This window comes from Trachypithecus francoisi, unplaced genomic scaffold (assembly GCF_009764315.1).
Source record: "Trachypithecus francoisi isolate TF-2019V2 unplaced genomic scaffold, Tfra_2.0 Lachesis_group2, whole genome shotgun sequence".
Lineage (NCBI taxonomy): Eukaryota > Metazoa > Chordata > Mammalia > Primates > Cercopithecidae > Trachypithecus > Trachypithecus francoisi.
The window spans coordinates 92,648,368-92,666,575 of NW_022681465.1; the positions used below are offsets into that span (position 1 = coordinate 92,648,368).

General features: G+C 39.8%; 2 protein-coding genes, 1 long non-coding RNA gene and 1 pseudogene across 11 annotated transcripts in view; 2 read left to right on the plus strand and 2 right to left on the minus strand.

Moving 5' to 3' along the window:
• NDUFAF2 (NADH:ubiquinone oxidoreductase complex assembly factor 2) overlaps positions 1–1,769 on the plus strand; it is a 239,323-nt gene extending 237,554 nt beyond the window's left edge. For both annotated transcript variants that reach the window (XM_033179652.1, XM_033179653.1), the window contains one exon: positions 1,446–1,769. In XM_033179652.1, coding sequence (XP_033035543.1) covers positions 1,446–1,697 — 252 coding nt within the window. In that variant the 3' untranslated portion in view covers positions 1,698–1,769. The remainder of the gene's footprint in view (positions 1–1,445) is intronic.
• Positions 1,770–8,244: 6,475 nt separating this feature from the next.
• On the minus strand, positions 8,245–12,215 carry SMIM15 (small integral membrane protein 15). Of its 7 annotated transcripts, none has more exons than XM_033179659.1 (3): positions 12,113–12,215; positions 10,691–10,867; positions 8,245–9,844 (listed from the first exon to the last, which is right to left on the minus strand). In XM_033179659.1, exon 3 carries the CDS (start codon positions 9,814–9,816, stop codon positions 9,592–9,594), a length of 225 nt encoding a protein of 74 aa, XP_033035550.1. In that variant the 5' UTR covers positions 9,817–9,844; positions 10,691–10,867; positions 12,113–12,215; the 3' UTR covers positions 8,245–9,591. The 7 variants fall into 7 exon arrangements, with proteins under 7 accessions (XP_033035550.1, XP_033035548.1, XP_033035547.1 ...); XM_033179657.1 differs by having other exon boundaries at positions 10,725–10,863; positions 11,887–12,137; XM_033179656.1 differs by having other exon boundaries at positions 10,691–10,863; positions 11,887–12,137.
• On the plus strand, positions 12,149–12,976 carry LOC117065171. The gene is made up of 2 exons (XR_004429848.1): positions 12,149–12,232; positions 12,362–12,976. It is a non-coding gene; the product is annotated as an uncharacterized LOC117065171 (long non-coding RNA).
• A 2,926-nt stretch (positions 12,977–15,902) lies between these two features.
• On the minus strand, positions 15,903–17,552 carry LOC117065169 (annotated as a pseudogene). The gene has a single exon (XR_004429847.1). The product of XR_004429847.1 is annotated as an SUZ domain-containing protein 1-like (transcript).
• Between the last annotated feature and the right edge of the window lie 656 nt (positions 17,553–18,208).

Here is an 18,208-nt window from a genome sequence, read left to right on the forward strand (position 1 = left end):
CACTTGAGAAACAGGTGATATCATACATTTAGATATCCAGATATTGCCCTTTAAGTGACATTTTTAAAAAGTTTTGAAATTTTAAAATACTTCAGAGAACTTGTTTTTTTGGTCAGTGTTGTCAGATATTAGTTACATTAACGTTCTAATTTCACATTACAAATAACATGTTCTTAAAAATCAGATAATACAAGTAAGCAAAAAGAACATTAAAAAATTTCACACATTTAGACATGCATTGTGAAAACAGAAGGAATGGGCCAGGCATGGTGGCTCATGCCTGTAATCCCAGCACTTTGGGATGCTGAGGCGGGCAGATCACCTGAGGTCAGGAGTTCGAGACCGGCCTGATCAACATGGAGAAACCCCATCTCTACTAAAAATACAAAATTCACTTGGTGTGGTGGCGCATGCTTGTAATCCCAGCTACTCGGGAGGTTGAGGCAAGAGAATCACTTGAACCTGGAAGGTGGAGATTGCGGTGAGCTGAGGTTGTGGTGAGCCGAGATCACGCCATTGTACTCCAGCCTGGGCAACAAGAGCGAAACTCCGTCTCAAAACAACAACAACAATAAAAAAAACAGAGAAGGAATGAATAAAGACCAAAGATGTAATTACTGTATTGCATTTGTTTTTAAGATACGTATCTTTTCAAATATTAATATCTCTGAAACTATGTGTGGAATTTGCCTTTTTTAATGCTATAGTGATGCTTCTTAAATGTGATGGTCTTTTATTCAAGGAAACACAGTAACAAAGGATTGATGGTAATTTTTGGTATAGATCCTCCTAGATAGAATTCTGAGGAACAGAACTGCATTGTACAATCTGTTTGCACAGATTTGAGAAAGTATTTCTAATAGCAAAGAGCCTCTCTGCAACAGTGTTTAGGGCATGCCAAAACCTGATTCCATTCCTACCCTCCTCCTTTCCTGCCATACCACTCCAGAAGAGAAAAGGAAATATTAATAGATGGGGCTTGGTTCTGGTAATACAGAGGGTGACATTAGCATGCACACATTTGAACAGCAAAGAAAAAAAAAAAAAAGGGTAGTCAGAGCACTTCTTTCTCACCAGTGGAAAAGTACAGTCACTGAGTTTTAGGGCAGAAATCAGTGTTAAGCTTAGGAAATCTTTCATAGAGTGTCTCAGGCTCTTGTGTAATATTTGACATTTGTTTGTTTCATTTTTTGGGTAGTAAATATTTCTACTATGGGGTGCTTCATGTCTATTATAGCATAAAATCAGGACAGAACTGTTTATGTAACACTAGTATGTAATCATACAGCTTTTTCAAACTTATATACATATCTGTATATTATTTAAATGCAAAGTATGTATGTATTTATTTATATGTATATAATATGTATTTTTATTGGCTATTTTTATAAAAACTTTTTTTAACTAGAAATTTAATAATTTCTTCCATTTATATATACATGCAGGAAATAGTAAAGAATGAAAAATGCAGAGAAGAAGTCAAAATAAAAAGCCAAGATTTTTGTGAAAAAGAAAAACTCCTTAGTAAAGAGACCAATGAGGAACTCTTGCCTCCACCAGTTCAAACTCAAATTAAAGGCCATGCCTCTGCTCCATACTTCGGAAAGGAAGAACCCTCAGTGGCTCCCAGCAGCACTGGTAAAACCTTTCAGCCAGGATCCTGGATGCCACAAGATGGCAAGAGCCACAGTCAATGAATGCATTATGGTCAAATCTTTTCATGTATATGGATGTGACTATTTTAACAAATAAAAGAAGTCAAAACTTAATTACCTTGTATTTTCTGAATATACAATAGTTTCCTATTCCATTAATCTTAAGAGTTCATTTTTAGTATGCACAAGAAATGTGAGATTATGTACCATAGAAACCTAACTACTTCATTTGACTTAGTCATTGTTATTTGTGAATTTGCTTAGATTTGTTTTTCCCTCTTTGGATTACTCCCTTGAGAAGGATCCTGTAGCTGTGAATGCTTAGTACATTTTGGATCTTTATGATCATTTGGGAACCACTCATAGATATAACTGGGTACAAATAATGAGGGTAAAATAGTGAGCTCTCCCAACTGATCAAATGTAGGAGAAAAAAGAATGAAGATTCTTATTTCTGGAGAGGTGACCTGTAAGATTCTAAAAGACTAATAAAAAATGTGAACTTGGATAAAACATGTAGAGTCAAAGAAAACTTAGTTGATAAGTGAAAAAAAAACACTAAGACCTTGATGAGAGGATGGGACAAAAGCTAGCTTGTGGTGGGACTCTGGTTGGAATTTGAAGAGAGAAATTAGGACCAATAGAAGTATACAATCCATAACAAAGTCTGAAAGGACAGTAGAGAAAGAAAGAATGCAATAACTGGAGTTCCATGAGAATGAAAATTACTTTGAAAAAAATAGAAAATTGGAGAAAGCTCTAAAAAAGCAGAAATTAATTCCACTAGAAGACAGAAGACAATGTACATATTAAAACATTATATACAAAAGTACATTAAGAGTGCCATACATTTTCTGGAGTGCACAACAAAGTTTTTGTTGTTATTCTAAAAGAGAGTTTTTCTCACAGTGTTTGGCATACAATAGATGCTCAATATTTACTGAATGAATGACCCAAATTTGTGTGTGTGTGTGTGTGTGTGTATGTGTGATTATGAATGCTTTTATTTACTTTTGTATTTTTTTATTATTATACTTTAAGTTCTAGGGTACATGTGCACAACGTGCAGGTTTGTTACATAGGTATACATGTGCCATGTTGGTTTGCTGCACCCATCAACTCATCATTTACATTAGGTATTTCTGCTAATGCTGTCCCTCCCCTAGACCCCCATCCCCCAACAGGCCCTGATGTGTGATGGTGCCCTCCCCGTGTCCATGTGTTCTCATTGTTCAATTCCCACTAATGAGTGAGAACGCATGTTGTTTGGTTTTCTGTCCTTGTGCTATTTTGCTGAGAATGATGGGTTTCCAGCTTCATCCATGTCCCTGCAAAGAACATGAACTCATCCTTTTTTATGGCTGCATAGTATTCCATGGTGTATATGTGCCACATTTTCTTTATCCAGTCTTTTATTGATGGACATTTGGGTTGGTTCCAAGTCTTTGCAATTGTGAATAGTGCTGCAATAAACATATGTGTGCATGTGTCTTTATAGTAGCATGATTTGTAATCCTTAGGTATATACCCAGTAATAAGATTGCTGGGTCAAATGGTATTTCTAGTTCTAGATCCTTGAGGAATCGCCACACTGTCTTCTACAATGGTTGAACTAATTTACACTCCCACCAACAGTGTAAAAGTATTCCTATTTCTCCACATCCTCTCCAGCATCTGTTGTTTCCTGACTTTTTAATGATCACCATTCTAACTAGTGTGAGATGGTATCTCATTGTGGTTTTAGTTTGCATTTTTCTGATGACCAGTGATGATGAACATTTTTTCATATGTCTGTTGGCTGCATAAATGTCTTCTTTTGAGAAGTGTCTGTTCATATCCTTTGCCCACTTTTTGATGGGATTTTTTCTTGTAAATTTGTTTAAGTTCTTTGTAGATTCTGCCGTTAGCCCTTTGTCAGATGAGTAGATTGCAGAAATTTTCTCCCATTCTGTAGGTTACCTGTTCACTCTGAGAGTTTCTTTTGCTGTGCAGAAGCTCTTTAATTAGATCCCACTTGTCAGTTTTGGCTTTTGTTGACATTGCTTTTGGTGTTTTAGTCATAAAGTCATTGCCCATGCCTATGTCCTGAATAGTATTGCCTAGGTTTTCTTCTAGGGCTTTTATGGTTTTAGATCTTACATTTAAGTGTTTAATTTGTCTTGAGTTAATTTTTGTATAAGGTGTAAGGAAGGGATCCAGTTTCAGCTTTCTAAATATGGCTAGCCAGTTTTCCCAGCATCATTTATTAAATAGGGAATCCTTTCCCCATTGCTTGTTTTTGTCAGGTTTGTCCAAGATCAGATGGTTGTAGATGTGTGGTGTTATTTCTGAAGCCTCTGTTCTGTTCCATTGGTCTATATATCTGTTTTGGTACCACACCATGCTGTTTCGGTTACCGTAGCCTTATAGCATAGATTGAAGTCAGGTAGCATGATGCCTCCAGCTTTGTTCTTTTTGCTTAGGATTGTCTTGGCCATGTAGGCTATTTTTTGGTTCCATATGAAATTTAAAGTATTTTTTTCCAATTCCGTGAACTCAGTGATAGCTTGATGGGGATAGCATTGAATCTATAAATTACCTTGGGCAGTATGACCATTTTCACAATATTGATTCTTCCTATCCATGAGCATGGAATGTTCTTCCATTTGTTTGTGTCCTCTTTTATTTCATTGAGCAGTGGTTTGTAGTTCTCCTTGAAGGGGTCCTTCACATCCCTTGTAAGTTGGATTCCTAGGTATTTTCTTCTCTTTGTAGTAATTGTGAATGGGAGTTCACTCATGATTTGGCTCTGTCTTTCTTGATGTATAGGAATGCTTGTAATTTTTGCACATTGACTTTGTATCCTGAGACTTTGCTGAAGTTGCTTATCAGCTTAAGGAGATTTTTGAATGACCCAAATTTTTACACTCTGAATATCTTGGTTAAGCATTAACAATGAATTCCTAAAAACACATAGATTAAAATTTTTACTTAATAGCAGGTAAAAATTTTAACTGCCTAAGAAATACACTACAGAAACATAAAACTATATAAAACATTTCTACTAAAACAGTAATCAAATGACAAAATCACTACAGTTAATGACAACAAGCCCAACATTCCAGCAGCCCTGTTATATAATATCAGGTTAAATATTTTATCTTATTATATCATTACAAAGTGATACCACATTTTCCCACAGAGGCAAAAAAGGAACTAGCCACTAGGTAATATGAAAGGAGATATATGCAGCCAGCAGGGTGGCTCACACCTATAATTCCAGTGCTTTGGGAGGCAAGGATGGGAGGATTGCTTGAGGCCTGGCATTTGAGACCAGCCTGGGCAACAGAGCGAGACCCCATCTCTATAAAATTTTTATTTTTTGAGATGGAGTGCAATGGCACCATCTCGGCTCACTGCAGCTTCACTTCCAGGGTTCAAGCGATTCTCCTGCCTCAGCCTCCTGACTAGCTGGGATTACAGACGTGTGCAACCACGCCCAGCTAATTTTTGTATTTTTAGTAGAGACAGAGTTTCATTACCATGTTTGAGACCATGTTGGCCAGGCTGGTCTCGAACTCCTGACCTCAGGTAATCCAGCCGCCTCAGCCTCCCAAAGTGCTGGGATTACAGGCATGAGCCACCATGCCCTGCAGCAAAATTTTTTTTTAATTAGCTGCGCATGATGGTGTGTACCTGCAGTCCCAGCTACTCGGGAGGCTGAGGCAGGAGAATGGTGTAAACCTGGGAGGCGAAAGTTGCAGTGAGCCGAGATCCGGCCACTGCACTCCAGCCTGGGCGACAGAGCGAGATTTCATCTCAAAAAAAAAAAAAAAAAAAAAAGAGATACAATTTGTGGTATAGTTGGGACTGTGAATTGAGATGTTCTTAACTACTAGACTGGATTATAGAGAAAATTGTAAATGTTTTAACACACTAGTGTTTCTACTGCCAAATTCCTGTTACCTCATTAATTGCATTCCATATGCACCTTTTGCAAATGTTTACCACATAGTCTGTTTATAAACATCTTAGATATGGCAGAAATTAACTACTAATTTTTATGGTTTTCATTTTAAAATACCTGTTTTGCATAAGCAGCATGAGAAAATCTTGGCCAGGAGTCCCTTCTAGAAAATGCCTTATGTTAAAGATGATGATATAGAGCCACCATTATTAGTAGAGCTTGTACTTTCAAGGGGATTTCTGGGGTGATGGAAATTAAATCTGTAATAACCTATCCATATCCCTTTCCTCCAGGCTGACATGTTTAGGGTGACTGATCACATTAGTTAGGTGGTATTGGCACAGAGTTAAATATCCTGCATACAAAGTGAATTATAATCTTGGCTTAATTGATATTTATTTGCCTTTCTAAACAACTTTTCTAAAAAAAAAAAAAAAAAAAAAAAAAAAAAACCTTGCGTTTAGGCCAGACACAAAGCAGAATTAAAAATATTAAATATTAGTTTGCCCACCATATTTCATATAATTATACTCTGGACATTTACAAGTTTATTATGAAAATGCCTATTTAAGACAGATTTCAAACCTATGCCAAAAAAACTCTTCAATTTCAAAAGTAAAACTGTTCATGTTAACATGAAGAATATTATTTATACTTAAGTACTTTCTCAGAAGTAAAGCCTTCCGTTCTATGCCTCTGCTATACATGCATATAGCATACTTTTGGTTTTTACAAAAATAGCTTCACATTACACAAACTGACAAAGTACAGAAAATGCTGGCTACTGGGTTTAATTATATAAACCTAGCTTATTATGCCTTAGATACCTGAAGTTAAAAACCAACAAAAATGGAGGAAATAATCCTTTTCCATTCTTAATAACAGATTTCTGGATGTCATTTAACCTTGAATTAATATAATACCCTTATATTGATTGTTTAAAAGCTATCTCATTAACTACGCTATTTAAATGTAATCTGAGTTTTAGAGTAGGCTTGCCCAAATTGTACTTAAGTTCAATTTGGAGTAGTGTAGAGTATAGAGGATAATCTATGGCAGTCAAGTTAAAAGACTCCAAGAGATCATCCAGAAATTTGTCTAAGTTGTACATGTGTTTCCCAAACTTTGGGTATTTGACCATGTGATCCCTTTTAATATGTTTGAGAAATGCAGAATTTGTCCTTATTTATTCCAGATATGAAGTAAATCAGCATGATTCTATAACCAGTAGCAAACATAAAAGCAATCATTCCTCAATAAGATCAAATTTCCTCTAACTTAGAACCATACAAAATATAAGATCTATTTCAACATTAGGTTTCCAGCCCACAGCTTCCTTTGTTGTTTCTTTTTTCTTTTTTTTTGAGACGGAGTTTCGCTCTGTCGCCAGGCTGGAATGCAGTAGTGCAATCTTGGTTCACCGCAACCTCTACCTCCTGGGTTCAAGCAATTCTCCTGCCTCAGCCTCCCCAGTAGCTGGGATTACAGGCACATGCCACCACACCCAGCTAATTTTTGTATTTTTAGTAGAGACAGGGCTTCATCATGTTGGCCAGGCTGGTCTTTAACTCCTGACCTCGTGATCCACCCGCCTCGGCCTCCCAAAGTGATGGGATTAGACATGAGCCACTGTGCCCGGCCTCCTGTGCTTATTTCTAGTTTGCTTATTACAAATAAGTAAAATTTAAAATGTCCTTATATATCTGATAAGTAGTAACATGCTGTAAGTTTTCATATGGATACTATGGCTTAAGTTCTGACACACAAACTTTTATTTATTTGCTTATTTTTGATAAAATGTTTGTTACAGGCAGCCAGGGGACAGCTTTCTTTTTTCCCCCCAAGACCAGCTTTGGAATGGTAATTGATTGTACTTAGTTCTCAGAACTTCAGAAACAATGTCATAGATAAACAATTTCTTAAAAGTATTCTAAATAGCAAATGGGATTTTTTAACAACAGTACTCTGTTGCAGTGAGAGGTTTTTTCTGAAGAATCCCAAACCTCACAATATTCTCTTTACTCCCCCCAAACACTCACACACACACACACACACACACACACACACACACACACACAGTAAAATCTCAATCTCACATATATAAAAAGGCTCTCTAAATGATGGGAAAAAGTGGGGAAAAAATCATACGTCAAACAAACACAAAATTGGCATGTGTTAAGGCTAACAAATTATAGAAAAACAGAACTTTAGATACCTTTAAGTTGTTACAATGGAACAGATAAAACCATAACTTTAGTAGATAACAGAATTATGACTATATCCTTTGCTTCAATACTTTTACTCTAAAATGTGACCCTAAGTAAAACATGTACATAAATTCTTTCCATGAACAGCTTGATTGCAGAAAACCACATGTATTTTAGATATATCTTAACACTGAATTATCTCAGTGCCTTGAGTTATAATGTGTTGCTCACACTGGCACCAAGTAGAGACTGATAATCTAAAAGAATAGCATTAAGTGTTATTCAAACTCGTCCATAAACATTCTCAGTGGTCCTTAGGTTCTGAGATATACTCCTGAAGTTTTACAAGTATGCTTAGCTGTAATTGAAAATTCTAACCTGCATAACATAATGTAACTTAAAACTGTAGTTCCACCAAAAAATAAAATCCAGGACCTTACAAAAAATTATCAAATTTGTTTTATTATCTAGTTTCATTTTTAAACTGTAGCTGCTGGATAATTTTTTGTAATTTAAAATTCATTATCAGGGTACAGAAAACACTAATAAGCTGACAGTGAATTAAATACTAATAGTGAACAAAATTATTGGACCATGCATTTATAAAAGCCACATTTAATACTAAAACGTTCCAGTTATACTACTTAACTGCAAGAAACATCCTTTAGCTCCTTACTTCCAATTACAGCACATTCTCATTTTGATATAATTTATCCTTTTTACCCAATTACTACTATGCCCAACAAAATGTTTCCAAATTTTATACCTTTCTTTACCACTTAGGAAGTATGACATCACTGTTATGCTTTACCAGTTCTTTAAAAGAAATGTGAAATTTAAAGTTTTACTTTGAAACTGATGAGAAAGTATTAAATATCACTACCACATGAGTTAAAACAAAGAATGAAAGAAAATACAAAAGTGGTGTCTATATAATCGGCAAATTACTTGATAAGACATTTTAACTATTTTACAGTTCTGCTTAGCACAAGAATAAACCGGTTCCAAAGTACTACAGTGTTTGGCATTTTTACTGCAAGCTTTAAACCATAGTGTTACTCCTCTCAACAAGCCATCTCTAAGAAAATGGCAGTGTTTGTGAGTACAGAAATTGTTCTATCCAGTAGGTGGTATTCTACATAGTCAAGATAAGAGAATTCTTTATAAAATTGTTTTAAAAAATGCAAAATGACTTGATAATTACCAGCTGTCTCAAAGGCTATAAGAAAAATGCAACAAATAGAAGTACTCATTGATTAATATTATTTTGTTTTGAGAAAGCCAGAAATGATTCTAAGAAATAAGCAATAATAACAAAAGACATAATTAATATACTGTATCTATTTTAAGCCAAAGCATACTTTTACCTCAAACAAGACAGTTCTGACTTTTACATTCTTAATTTCCTTTGTCCAAAACAGGACCCGATTTTAGAGTTCATTTGAATTGAGTTCATAATCTAAAGTCACTTTTCCCCACAAGATGTTTTCATTTCAGTAGATAAACTGCTAAGCGGCAAATGACTAAGTCAGTTATAAAGAATTGGTACCACAGTAAATGATAATTTATAATAACTGTCAATAGAAACCTATAAACTTCTACACCCAAGCCTAAAAGTTACTACAGTATTGAGGTCAGAACTAACATGATTCTTCTATTTGGTCAGATTTCATTTACTAAATAATACTGTCAAGAAATCCAAAGAAGAAACTTTAGTGGGTTCTTCCAAAGCTGCATAATTTTCCAAATGATTTTCCTCTGGTTGCAGAGCCTGTTCAGTCCTTCAATCCTTTTTTAGTCGTTTAGCTTTTGCAATGTTTTCTTGGCGTTTTTGTTTCTTCTTTTGCTCCTTCTCCCTGGCCTCAATCATCTTGGCCAATTTCCAAGACAGTACAGCACTTGCTAGGAACAGTGGAGTAAGGGCCAAAATAACAGTTGTAAGGAAGCCGTATGGGTCTTTTGCAGCCCATTCCACAACATACTCAGCCCAAGCCTTTATATCAAACATCTTCACTGCAGTCTTATGAAAACTGGGGCTGGAGAAGGTGGGTAGAGAACAAAGAGGAAAAAAACAGAAGAAAGACTGTGTGGTTAATCAAATTTTGAAAAAGTTTCCTCACACAACCAGTTAACTCATGATTCCATTATCACTCAGTTTGCTTTTTTAAAAAGTGCTAATTAGTACTACTGTAATAAGGACTATTTCCAGTTAGGAAAAAGTAATTCATCTAAGACAGCCAGAATAGTGACACTTCAAAGATGTAAAGTTATAGAAGATTTTAAAAAGCCATGTGACTCTGTCATAAGAACTATGCATTCTCACATGCCTCCTATATGGAAGACAAACTTTATTTAGCAGGAGGCTTTCATAAGAATCTTGAGTTTTCTATGGTCATTCCAGGAAAGAGCTGAACACAGTTTGTCATTTTTTGACATATCCTTAGTATTACTAACAAAAATACAAGCCAGCAAATTTGGTGTTTGAAAAGGACATGCCACAGAGCATGTGCAATGCTCACAGAGAAGGAGAGATGGCTATTTCTAGGAATGGGAAAGGGAGGGTAAGGGAGTCATGACATCACATTAATATGCCAAAGCAGCAAAAAGTACTGTGCTATTTTATGCCCTTTCAGCTTTGAGGACCTCTGTTGGAATAAGCCTAATTTAATAAATGAGAAAAGTAGCCTTAACAAGATGCCATGTGTTTTGTTCCTTTTTGAGTGTAAGGAAAAGGCATCTGGCAAATGAGGATTATGTGACTTGAGTGATGTTTTCTATTTTGCCCCAGAGGCTTTTCTACCTTTCATGTTTGTGTCAACCTCTATTCAAAGTGGAGAATTAGAATATCTGAGTAGGGAATGAGTGTATATACATCCACTTACAATTTCAACTGGAATTTTTAAAAAAATTATCTGCCTTATGCTTGAGTAGTGATCTCTAACTTTGTCCAGGTATTATTAGTGACCCAATCACGACTTCAGATGACCCTTGGTAGTCTGCCTTCTTGAGTTCTACTGTACACATCTGAGAGATGATTTAAATTCTGTACAACTGGCTAGCTGGAAAGAATACAAAAAAAAAAAAAATTTAAGTCAACTTTCAGGATAATTGTAATAAAATTTTAAATGGAAAATTTCTATATTGTATATATGCAACCTATATGACATCTAAAATTGCCTATCCATTATAGTAACTTAATATGTTTCTTCCTCATTTGAATTTACCACAATTGCAAGTGCCCTGTAAGAAAATCCTAATTACTCGAAATCAAGTATTTTACTAAGTTACTTATTTCAATGATAAAATTTTTTTAGTTCATTGACATATAGAAGACAAGTTGGCTCACTGACTTACACAGCATATCCGTTCCTAGATTTTCAACTTTTTATACTAAAAATGTTGCCATTCATTCATTTACTGGATTAGGTACACCACTACAAAATCAAACACCTCATCTTACTCTTTAAAGGTTTTTTTTTGATCTATCATACAATTTGTGTCCTTTACTTAAAAAATTAGAAGACATAACCAAACAAATTATAGTAATTCACCCACAGTCCCATTACCCCAGGAAAACTATGACTGGTTGTAATTATATCTTTCCCACGATTTTCAACCAAACACACATGAAAGTGCCTAATACGTTAAATATCTTAGCTCCCGGACTTCATAAGACCTCACCTATATAGTCAGAATTAGGTACTACTCAGATCGCTCTGCCTTCACCTTCTCCAGCTCAGTGGCGAATAAACAATGTAAGTTTCAGAGATAAGCAAAAGAACTTTTGCAGTAAGAGTCATGGTCCACAGGCTACACATCTCCCTGCACCTCAACTTCAGACCCAAACACCCAAGCCTCCACACTTTCAGGAATAAATCCTACTCTTCCGCCCAAAACGGATCGACCCGGCTCGATCTCCCAACCAGACCCGCCTGGCCCCTGCGGCTGCAACTGGTAACACTTGACGGCCGTCCGCACTTCCTCCTTTGTCTTGCCCTTATTTCTTACGTTTCTCCCTTGCTCCTTTGTCTTTCCCTCATTTCTTACGTTTCCCCGCTGCTCACTCTTCCCTCCTTACCCTATCGGGGCCTGAGACCCACGGGGGCCACATTCACTCCTGCCCCTGGGCCTTGGCAAGCGCGGGCCCGTCGCGCAGAGCCGAGGGTCCTGGGGGATCCTGGATTGGCCCAGCCACACCTTGCGCCGCAGCCGTTTCTGCTGGACACCAGGAGAAAACTATGGAAGCGGTAGCCACCGGCTTCCCCTACCTCGCCCCAGGGGCTCGGATCCCACTCCCCACTCACCGCCAGACCGGAAGCAGGAAGGCGGAAGTCGCGGCCTTTGCGTCCCGCCCACAGACAACCCGAACCGCCAGCCCAGCGTTAGGAAGTCTAGGTGCCGGTTTCCGGCTGCGCCATTGCTGTGTGGGTCTTGGGACCTCGAGTTTGAGGACGCGGGAGGGTGGGGGGTGGGGACAGGGTGGCGCTGAGATTTCCGGGGAGCGACAGGTGAGGGCGCGCGGGGCAGGTGACGGCACCCGGGCCCCTTTCCAGGCTTGAACTTGAGACTGCCACGTCCTGCAGGGACCAAGTGGTGGGCGAGGAGGCGTGGAGCGGCCTCAGGACTCGAGAAGAGGTTCCGAAGCAGCTAGGAACTTTTGCCTTTGCCTTCCGAGGTCGATGGGAAGACAACCCCCATCCGCTGCTGTAGCCGGACAGTTGGAGGGTCCCGGGTGGGTGAGGTGTTTAGCTGAGAGAAACTCAGACCAAAGAGCAGCGGCAAGAAAGCGTTTGGGTTCCCACAAAGCGCCCGAAGTCAAGGTAAGGGTCACAAAACGACCCTTGACGATTCCGAGGAGTTCATCCTGGTTCACATCCCTCTCCACGCCTCTCTCTTCTGGTTGGGCAATAGTTACATCCTTACCTAAAGGAGGCAAGCTGCGGGGCCTTGGTCGATCCACTCAACCTTGTTACTAAGGGACATGCCGCCATGCTATGTGAAAAGGGGGGTTTTGTTGTTTGTTTTTAATTTAAGTACCTAATTCGTTTCACGAAAATGATCAATACCTGCCCAGAGTAAACTTGATAAGTAAGTAAACTGTCAGGGCAGAGAGTTCCCATAGAGGTGCTTGTTCTTTCAATACACAAATAAAAGGATGCAAAAGTCAACATGCAAAAAGGGTGAGTTAATATTGCCTTCTAATTTACAGGAACTGAAAGATTAGCTCTGGTTTGGTTGGTGACCAAATTTTGTGATTGCTTGCACTGTTTGACTACCTCTGACAAATGTTGCAAGACCTCTTCACTGTTTGATTCTCCAAAGGACTATGTAATGTTCTCTTTCAGGAGCAAGCTGTGACATGTTTAACTAGTTTAGGTAAAACAATAATAACTGTTTTTTACCAGGGAACAGACTTTTGGCAGATAATATAAGGATCTACGATACTGTCCGTTGGACATATGTTAATGTTTGAGATGTTGTATTACCAGCAGTTGTTTTCTTACTCCTTTTTATTTGAAAACCTGGATTATAGTTTCAAAGCCTATGCTGCTTAGGCCTAGCCTGTACCTGTAGTAGCCAGAAAAAGTAGACTCAGTCACTGGATTGTGTGCCTGAATACTTACTTGAGATAACCGATTTTTCTAAAACTTCCCCAAGTCGTGAATCCAAGATGTGGTCAGAATGTATTATTTTAACATCCTTCGTTCCAGAGGCCAGTGCGTGTTTTATTTTAATCATGATAGATGGTTTTCCCAGTTACTGCCTCCGGATACTTGTAGTGCTGCATCCCTGGTTAAAAGCACGGAAGTCTTGGGCAGAAAGAAAGGGCAAATAAGGAGAAAGCCTTTGTAGCTCTTTAGCTGTAATCTAGACCAGGGGTCCCCAGCGATGGACTGGTACCTGGCTTGCAGCCTGTTAGGAACAGGGCCTCACAGCAGCAGGTCAGCAATGGGTGAGTGAGCATTTCCGTCTAAATTGCACCTCCTGTCAGATCAGCAGCATCATTAGATTCTCATGGTGCGAACCCTAATGTGAACTGCATGTGTGAGGGATCTAGGTTGTGTGTTCCTTATGAGAATCTAATGCCTAATGATCTGAGGTGGAACAGCTTCATCCTGAAAGCATGCCCCCTCCCCATCCATGGAAAAATTGTTTTCCACGAAACCAGTCCTTAATGCCAGAAAGGTTGGAGACTGCTGATCTAGACCATGCCTTTACAATCTAAGTTTGCTTATCTAGCTTCAAGTTACAGGATAGTCTGCAAGACCAAGAACAGCATAGGGGTTGCCACAGTGGAGCTCCTTACTGCAATCTGCATTGCCTTAACTAAAGGTGGTGTCAGGATTGGTTCAAATACTGTGAACTACTTTCCATAATGAGGAGTCTGAGCTCGTGAACTGAGATTCACAGTCTTGGTACAGTAATGATATGTTTACTCTGATAAATCACTCTGAGTGTGTTTCCACTTATATATGTGGAAAGCATACTAGGCAATCTCCAATGCCCTTTCAGCTTTAAAATCTGTAAATTGGACTGGATTTGGTCATTTTTCTTACCTAAATAAATAGCATAGTAAGGTATTTGATAGAAACATTATTGCAAGTTTTCTTAAGGTCTTTTTTTTTTTTTTTTTTTTTTTAATTTTGAGACGGAGCCTCTGTCCTGCAGTGGCGCGATCTTGGCTCACTGCAACCTCCACCTCACCGGTTCAAGCGATTCTTCTGCCTCAGCCTCCCAAGTAGTTGGGACTACAGGCGGATGTCACCATGCCCAGCTAATTTTTGTATTTTTAGTATAGATGGGATTTCACCGTGTTGGCCAGGATGGTCTCGATTTCTTGACCTCGTGATCTGCCTGCCTCGGCCTCCCAAAGTGCCGGGATTACAGGCATGAGCCACTGCGCCTGGCCTTTTTTTTTTTTTTTTTTAAACATGGTCTTGCTCTGGCCCAGCTGGAATGCAGTAGTGCGATCATAACCCACTGCCTCTTCGAACTCCTGGGCTCAAGGGATCCTCCCTCCTCACCTTCTGAGTAGCTGGGACTACAGCCACAAGCCACTGTGCCCAGCTTAGCATACTCATTATTTTTAAAAACTATGACCAGTGTTAATTTTCTGCTTATTGTATGCAGTTCGAAGTCAAGGCCAACTAGAGAGAATGAGTTTCAGTGATTTTTCTTTCTTTCTTTTTTTTTTTTTTTTGATACAGGGTCTCACCAAGTCACCCAGGCTGGGGTACAGTGAGTCCATCACAGCTAACTGCAGCCTCGACTGCCTGGGCTCAAGCAATCCTCCCACCTCAGCCTCTAGAGTAGCTGGGACTACAGATGCATGCCACTATGCCCAACTAAGTTTTTAAATTTTTTCTAGAGACAGGGTTTCACTCTGTTACCCTGGTCCCAAACTCTTTGCCCGAAGTGATCCTCCTGCCTTTGCCTTTCAAAGTGCTGGCACTACAGGTGTGAGCCTCTGTTCCAGGCCAAGATCTTATTTGTTTGTTTGAGAAGATCCTTAATCAGGTTTTTATTCTCTCTCAAATGTCTGTCAGAATACCAATTTAGAATAACAAGGAAATAAGGTCTGCTTTATTTACTTCTAAGAAATGAAATCTTATTCATGTAAGTTTAGCCAAATTAACTAAACCTTATGCTGTTAATGAAGTAGGGCCTGCCTTTGCATAAGATAATTCCTGTGTAGTATGTCATACCACCAGCCTCTTCAGCACTAGTGTACTCTATTGTAATTATATTTTATAAGTAGAGCCTTATAAAATTATTTTTTCTATTGAGAATGGAAGTCCTGTGGCAGTCACATGCCATTTTTTTGCTTAAAAAGTATTTTTCCCTTGATTGGTACAAAATTACATCTCATTCTAACCCATGTCAAAGTTGTAAGTAGTGAAACCAGAATAAGATTCAGATAATATTATTTCAAGATAATAATATAGTTTAATAACAACAATTGAGTCTTGTCTAAAAGACTTTGAGAGTTCTCTCACCTGCACCTTACTTTGATGGAATTAGTTTCTTCTCTAAATTTTATTTTGTGAGGTTTTTTTACTTCCATTGAAACATAATGTAAATACATTTCTTTTTTTTTTTTTTTCTTTTTCCAACTTTATTCAGAATGTTCTGCCTTCGAGGTACTGATTGCACAAAGGAAATGTACCAGGTATAGTTACTGAGCTGGGGCCATCAATGGAGATGGAGCACTGCAGACCCCTAAGAGTTCAAGCCATGCTGGAGTGGGAAGACCTATCCACCTTCTGAACATACAAAGCAGAAGGCTCAGAGTCCTGGAGGCAGACTCTCTCCTGGTTTTCCTTGTGCCGATGGCAAAATACTAAACAAGTCTCCTCTCCTTCACTTCTAAGCCCAGGGATGCAGTCTCACTCCCTGGCACTCTGCTCTCTTCTAGTAGTAAGCCTGGCTGGTAGGGAACCACCCTGAGGGGTATGGGAAGGGGAAGTCTGTTCGCTTTCCCTGTCTCCCAAAATACTAGAGGTGGGGTTGGCACCCTCCCCAGGCTCTCCGAGCCTACAGAGCTACTAGCCCAGTCTCCAGGCAAGGCCCAGATGCCCTGGGACTCAGCTTGGGGAGGGAGGTATAGGCATGGGGTGTTCATCTGTCCTGGCGGCTGCAGAGCCCTGCCCCTTTTCCGGGCGGCAGTAGGAATACAGAAGCTAAGCTCACCAAAATCCTATTGGTTAATATTTCTAGTGAATTTCCCAGAAACATTTTTAAGTAGACTACCAAACTACCCTTTCTTAATTAAAAATTCGTTAAACCACTAAAACCCCTCCCATGCACTTTTTCTTGCAAATCAGATATTTGTATAAACAAACAAAAATAGGAAGAAAAAAAAGAAAGGATATTTTCAAATGGAACTTACTTTTTAAGTGATGGAGACATGCACTTGGGGTGGGTGGGTGTGAGTTTTCATTTGTGTTTTGAAATCCCAAATTAATGAGCATGATAAACTTATTGCTGGCACTGGCTTTACCCCAAGTGGCCAAGTGGCACTGTCTGACTCTCTGAGTCCTTGGTGGGTCCTCCCAACCTTCCCCTAACCCCCACCCTTTCCCTTTCCATTGACTTGGGACAGCCCTTGTCGATGAGCCAATCACAGTGGGAAGGGGGAGAAGGGGGGAGGTCACAGTGCATGGGGTTCAAGGTCACAGTGGGCGAAGCAAGGGGGATCACGTGCAAGTAAGTCAGGTCGTTCCCTCTGCTCAAGTCCAGCTGTCTGCCACGGCAGTGCAACCCCTGGTGGACGACCCAGGAGGGGGTGATGGCAGCAAGGGCGGCATCTTTTCTTGCCTGCATTTATCTGCACTGTTTGAAGCCTTGTGACCCATCAGGACCCAAAGGCTGTCTGATCACATTATTGGGCTGCTTGCTGTCTTCAGGTTGGGAGATCCTGGTTGGCCTGTCGAGGATGGGTTTCTCCTGCTCCTCCTCGGGGCTGGCACTGCCCAGGATCCGCTTCCGGGCCTCGGCGAACTCGGCCTCTCGCTGTGCTAGGGACTTGACCGGAAGGGTGGGCCTGCTGGTGGAGTTGGGGCTGCTGACCACACCGTTGCTGGTGGGCCTCTTGAGGATGCGGATCTGTGGAGGGGGCCCCGCGGGTAGGCTATCGTCCTGAATCACAATGGGCACTTTGGGAGGAGATTTGGATTTCCTGCCCGCTGTCTGCTGCCTCTTCCCAGCTCTCAGTGACCTCCTCATCTTCCATCTTACTCGCCGCTTTCCAAATACATTTCTTAATAGGCGTATTTATGGGATATTTATGTATTTTTATTTATTTATTTATTTTGAGACAGAATCTTGCTCTTTTTCCCAGGCTAGAGTGCAGTGGTACGATCTCGGCTCACTGCAGCCTCTGCCTCCCGGGTTCAAGTGATTCTCCTGCCTCGGCCTCCAGAATAGTTGGGACTACAACCATGCACCACCATGCCCAGCTAATTTTTGTATTTTTTGTAGAGACGGGTCTTTATCATGTTGGGCAGGCTGGTCTTGAACTCCTGACGTCAGGTGATTCGCCTGCCCAGCCTCCCAAAGTGCTGGGATTACAGGCGTGAGCCACTGTGCCCAGCCAGTGATTTTTCTTTTCTTAGCATAATCAGATTTATTGATATTTGAAAGTTTATACTGAAGAATAATAATATTTTTTAAAGCTGCTTATTGTGGCCAGGTGCAATGGCTTATACCTGTAATCCCAGCCCTTAGTGAAGCAGAGGCGGGTGGATCACCTGAAGTCGGGAGTTTGAGAACAGCCTGATGAACATGGTGAAACCCGTCTCCACTAAAAATACAAAATTAGCCAGGCGTGGTGGCGCATGCCGGTAATCCCAGCTACTTGGCAGGCTGAGGCAGGAGAATTATTTGAACCTGGGAGGCAG